The sequence below is a fragment of the Sus scrofa genome, chromosome 8 (genome assembly GCF_000003025.6).
Source record: "Sus scrofa isolate TJ Tabasco breed Duroc chromosome 8, Sscrofa11.1, whole genome shotgun sequence".
NCBI lineage: Eukaryota > Metazoa > Chordata > Mammalia > Artiodactyla > Suidae > Sus > Sus scrofa.
The window spans coordinates 44,141,781-44,147,780 of record NC_010450.4 but is presented as its reverse complement, the minus strand read 5'-3'; the positions used below and the strand labels follow the sequence as shown (position 1 = coordinate 44,147,780).

At 45.0% G+C, this 6,000-nt stretch overlaps 1 protein-coding gene across 1 annotated transcript; it reads left to right on the top strand.

Moving 5' to 3' along the window:
* Nucleotides 535-1,884, top strand: LOC100513415 (putative tripartite motif-containing protein 75). Its single transcript, XM_003128995.5, has one exon. It carries the CDS (start codon nt 535-537, stop codon nt 1,882-1,884), a length of 1,350 nt encoding a protein of 449 aa, XP_003129043.2.

Here is a 6,000-nt window from a genome sequence, read left to right as displayed (position 1 = left end):
GGATTTTTATCCTTTAATCAGATTCTCTTAGAACCAGGGATGTTTATGTAATTTTCCCCAGGTTCCCAGATAGCAGGTGACTGAGGGGTCCTCCCACTCAGGCTCTTGTCCCCAAGCCTACAGACTTTGCAGTCCCAGACTTGGTCCATCAGCCTGTGGTCCATGTGGTGGGGGGAGGGGGCAGAAGAGGGGAGAATCAGAGAATACGTGAAAGTGACAGTGAGCAGGCCCACAAGACACAGGGCAGCCTTTTCACAAGGTTTATTTTCCAATCCACAGGAAGGAAAAGGCACTTGGAGTTGTGTCTACTTTCTGACCAAGAGAGTTGCTGACTTTGGCTTCAACCTTGGAGCTGCTTAGGGCAAATGTGTCACCCAGCTGTGTTGTGATCATCTGCAGGAGTGAAGGAAGCCTTTCAGGACACCTACCTGCCTGCCAGCTTCCAAAGAGGAAGGACCCCAAAGGTGCACCTGCAGCCCAGGGCAGAGACCCTGCAGCCCAGCCTCGTGAGAAATCCAGCTCAGTGCAGCCCCAATGGCAGTGGCCGCAGCCCTGGCTGGCCTCCAGGCAGAAGCCAAGTGTCCCATCTGTCTGGACAGCCTGCATGACCCTGTCACCATCCAATGTGGGCACAACTTCTGCCGCCGTTGCATCCAGCGGTCCTGGGCTGAGCTGGAGGACACGTTCCCTTGTCCCATGTGCCGCCATCCATGCCTGGAGCCGCATGTGAGGAGCAACACCCAGCTGGGCAGGATGATCGAGGTGGCCAGGCTGCTCCACAGCAGCAGGAGCAGCAGCAAGATGAGCCAGCAGCCTCACCTGTGTGAGTGGCACAACCAGGTCCTGAGCCTCTTCTGTGAGAATGACCTGGAGGTGCTGTGTCCCTTGTGTGCACAGACCCCTAGTCACCAGGGTCATGTAATGAGGTCTGTGGCTGAGGCTGCTGCTGACCACCTGCAGAAGGTGAGCAGTTACGTGGAGCCTTTGAAGAGGCAGGTGGCTGAAACTCAGGGCCTTCTGGCCATGCAGGATATAAAGCTACTGGAGCTTCAGGAGCAGGTGCAGCATCGACAGCTGGAGCTGGCCTCAGAGGTCAGGCAGATGAGCCGGGCTGTGGACCATGAGCAGGAGTTGGTCCTGGCCAGGCTGGTCCAGGAGGAACACAACATCCATGAGCAGCTGGTCACCAACATTGCTGCCTTCTCAGGTCACATCTGGGAGCTGTGGGGCCTCCTGCAGGAGATGAGAGAGCAGAGCTGCAGTTTCTCTCCGCAGTACTCGGTTCTGCAGAAAATCGCTCAGAAGTTTACAGAGGATGTTATCCTGGACCCTGAGACCGCACATCCCAACCTGCTAGTGTCAGAAGATAGAAAGTCTGCAACGTTCATGAGGATGAGGCAGATGGTTCTAAAAGCTGGGAGATTCAGGTTGGAGCCTGCGGTGCTGGGCTCTGTGGGCTTTGGGCATGGCAGGCGTTACTGGGAAGTGAGAGTGGATGGAGCCACTTGGGCCGTGGGCGTCTGCATGGACACCGCCCCCAGGGCACGTTCCAGGCACATGGAGGGACAGAGCTGCTACTGGACAGTGGGACAGCGCAGGGGGGATTACCAGGCTTGGGGGCCCGCAGGCATCCTCCCCCTGGAGCTTAAGGAGGATCCCTGCGGGATTGGCGTGTATCTGGACTACGAGTTGGGAGTGATTTCTTTCTACAATTTGAAGGACAGATCCCACATCCACTCTTTCACTGATAGCTTTTCTGGGGTCCTCAAGCCCTACTTCTGTGTGGGATGTGATTCTCGACCTCGTACACTTAGCTCAGTAATAGAACACGAAGGTGCGTCAGTGACTTTGCCTCCTTTCCTTCCTGAAGTTTATGGACAGTAGGAGGAATGTTTATAGATGTCAGTACATCTTGCACAGAGAATTATTTTTTTTTAATTTAATTCTCACTTGACTTAAAGCCACGAATAGAGTTCTCATTTTTTTTTTTCTTTTCTGTTTTGGTGATGGTGGTGGTGGTATTTCAGCAGCAGTAGAGATACTGTGGGAACTAAGAGGGACAGGGAGATAAACTCTAAAATGTTTGTGATATTCTTACGTCGGTGCCTATAAAACTCATTGCATGGCTTCAGTAAAGGTGTGGACACCCGCATTTTCCTTTATCTATACATTTACCTGTTTTATAAGCGCTTTACACGTTCCAAGTGGGAAGACACAGCTCTGGGGAGAGGACAGTTTTCTGTGGGCCTCTTGCTTTTCCAGGGGTGCCCAAAGCAAGGAACTGACTGCTCCAGACTGTTTCCCAGGATGTTTTTTACCAAAAAAAGCCTTGCAAGATGGAGGTGGTATCTCCATCCAGAGCACAGGCAGGTTTGGATACTGCCCACTCTCCCTCCAGGGCAAAGGTCAGGCAGATTTACTGCCATTTATGCAGGAGTGGGTTTTTCTCATCACCAATGGTGCATCTAAATTAAATTCTGACCTGTTATTTGAGGTCTATGCATATTTTCACAACCAATAATGTATATATTCTAAAAAGCTAGAGACCAGAGTTCCCACTATAATGCAATGGGTTAAGTATCCCACCACTGCCACAGCTGTTGCATAGGTCCCAGAAGCCTGGACCAGAAACTTCCCACATGCTGCTGATGTGCCCTCTTAAAAATAGGGGGAAAAGTCAGATAAAAGACCAGAGACTAGGATTTCCCATCATGGCTCAGTGGTTAACAAACCTGACTAGTATCCTTGAGGACAGGGGTTCAATCCCTGACCTTTCTCAGTGGATTAAAGATCCAATGTTACCATGAGATATGGTGTAGGTTGCAGACTTGGCTCAGATCTGGTGTTGCTGTGGCTGTTGTATAGGCAGGCAGCTACAGCTCTGATTCAGCCCTAGCCTAGGAACCCCCAAATGCCTCAGGTGAGGCCCTGAAAAGCAAAAAAAAAAAAAAAAAAAAAAAAAAAAAAAGAAAAGAAATCTTGAGATTATCTCAATGGATTGAAGAAAAATCATTTGATAAAATTCATCAGTTATGGTTGTGAGCTGAATATTTCCCATCTCAAACTGTACTTGAAGGTGGGCCTTTCAAGTACTAATCAAGGTTAAATGAGGGTGGGGACAAACGTAATATGACCAGTCACTAATTTAAAATTGGAGGAATTGCCATCGTGGCACAGTGGTTAATGTATCCGACTAAGAACCATGAGGTTGTGGTTTTAATCCCTGGCCTTGCTCAGTGGGTTAAGGATCTGGCGTTGCCATGAGCTGTGGTGTAGGTTGCAGACACGCTCAGATCCCGAGTTGCTGTGGCTCTGGTGTAGGCCGGTGGCTACAGCTCCAATTAGACCCCTAGCCTGGGAATCTCCATATGCTGTGGGAAGCGGCCCTAGAAAAGGAAAAAAGACCAAAAAAAATGGAAATTAGTTAAAAAGGAATTCTTGCTGTGGCGCAATGGGATCAGAGACATTTTGGGAGCACCAAGACATGGCTTCAATCCCCAGCCCAGCACAGTGGTTTAGAGACTTGGTATTGCCACAGCTATGGCTTAGGTTTTAGCTCTGGCTCTGATCTGATCCCTGTCCTGAAAACTCCATCATGTACAAAAACAAACATAGAGAGCAATGGAACAGAATAGAGAACCCAGAAATAAACCAAGAAACCTATGGTCAATCTTCAACAAAGGTGGAAAGAATGTAAAATGGGGAAAAGAGTCTTTTCAGCAAGTTGTCCTGGGAAAAATGGACAGTTGCTTTTATTTTTTTTTCCTCCATACAACATGGGGACCAAGTTACACTTACATGTATACATTTTTTTCCTCCCTTTGTTCTGTTGGGATATACTTATCTAGACATAATTCTCAATGCTACACAGCAGGATCTCATTGTAAATCCATTCCAAGAGCAATAGTTTGCATCCAATAACCCCATGCTCCTGATCCCTCCCACTCCCTCCCTCTCCCCCCAGGTAGCCACAAGTCTATTCTCCAAGTCCATGATTTTCTTTTCTGTGGAAATGTTCATTTGTGCTGTGTATTAGGTTCTAGTTATAAGTGATATCATATGGTATTTGTCTTTGTTTTTCTGACATTTCACTCAGTATGAGAGTCTCTAGTTCCATCCATGTCGCTGTAAATGGCATGATGTCATTCTTTTTTATGGCTAAGTAGTATTCCATTGTGTATATATACCACTTCTTCCTAATTCAATCATCTATCAATGGACATTTGGGTTGTTTCCATGTCTTGGCTATTGTGAATAGTGCTGCAATGAACATGCAGGTGCATGTGTCTTTTTTAAGGAAAGTTTTGTCTGGATGTATGCCCAAGAGTGGGATTGCTGGGTCATATGGTAGTTTTATGTATGGATTTCTAAGGTATGGAGATACTGTTCTCCATAGTAGCTATACCAGCTTACATTCCCACCAACAGTGCAGGAGGGTTCCCTTTTCTCCACACCCCCTCCAGCACTTGTTATTTGTGGCCTTATTAATCATGGCCATTCTGATTGGTGTGAGGTGGTATCTCATGGTAGTTTTGATTTGCATTTCTCTTATAATCAGCGATGTTGAGCATTTTTTCATGTGCTTGTTGGCCATCTTGTTGTTCACCTTGGAGAACAGTCTATTCAGGTCTTTTGCCCATTTTTCCATTGGGTGATTGGCTTTTTTGCTGTTGAGTTGTATAATTTGCTTGTATATTCTAGAGAGTAAGCCCTTGTCCATTGCATCACATGAAACTATTTTCTCCCACTCTGTAAGTTGTCTTTTTGTTTTCTTTTTGGTTTCCTTTGCTGTGCAAAAGCTTTTCAGTTTGATTAGGTCCCATGGCTTTATTTTTGCTCTTATTTCTGTTGCATTGGGAGACTGACCTGAGAAAATATTCATGAGGTTGATGTCAGAGAGTGTTTTGCCTATGTTTTCTTCCAGGAGTTTGATGTTGTCTTGTCTTATATTTAAGTCTTTCAGCCATTTTGAGTTTATTTTTGTGCATGAAGTGAGAGTGTATTCTAATTTCATTTCTTTGCATGCAGCTGTCCATGTTTCTCAGCAATGCTTGCTGAATAAACTTTCTTTTTCCCATATTATGCTCTTGCCTCCTTTGTCAAAGATCAGTTGACTATAGGTGTCAGGCTTTATTTCTGGGTTCTCTATTCTGTTCCATTGGTCGGTCTGTCTGTTTTGATACCAGTACCACACTGTTTTGATGACTGTGGCTTTGTAATATTGCTTGAAGTCTGGGAGAGTTATGCCCCCTGCTTGGTTTTTGTTTCTCAGGATTGCTTTGGCAATTCTGGGTCTTTTGTTGTTCCATGTAAATTTTAGGATTGTTTGTTCTAGTTCTGTGAAAACTGTCATGGGTAAATTGATAGGGATTGCATAGAATCTGTAGATTGCTTTGGGTAGTGTGGCCATTTTTACCATATTGATTTTTCCAATTCATGAACATGAATTACCTTTCCATTTCTTTACATCTTCTTTAATTTCTTTGATTAAAGTTTTATAGTTCTCAGCGTATAAGTCCTTTACCTCCTTGGTCAGGTGTATTCCAAAGTATTTGACATTTTGAGGTGCAATTTTGAAAGGTATTGTATTTTTGTATTCCTTTTCTAATATTTCATTGCTGGTATACAGAAATGCAACTGATTTCTGAATGTTAATCTTATATAAGGCTACTTTGCTGAATTTATTAATCAGTTCAAGTAATTTTGGGGTTGAGTCCTTAGGGTTATCTATGTATAGTATCATGTCGTCTGCATACAGTGACAGTTTTATCTCTTCTCTTCCTATTTGGATGCCTTTTATTTCTTTTGTTTGTCTAATTTCTGTAGTTAGGGCTTCCAAAACTATTGAATAGCAGTGGTGAGAGTGGGCATCCTGGTCTTGTTCCAGATTTGAGTGAGAAGGCTTTCAGTTTTTCCCCATTGAGTATTATATTTGCTGTGGGTTTATATAAATGGCTTTGATTATGTTCAGGAATGTTCCCTCTATACCCACTTTGGCGA

Excerpts from the sequence above, each read along its gene's own strand:
- LOC100513415 (XM_003128995.5), top strand. The coding sequence starts at position 535 with ATGGCAGTGGCCGCAGCCCTGGCTGGCCTCCAGGCAGAAGCCAAGTGT.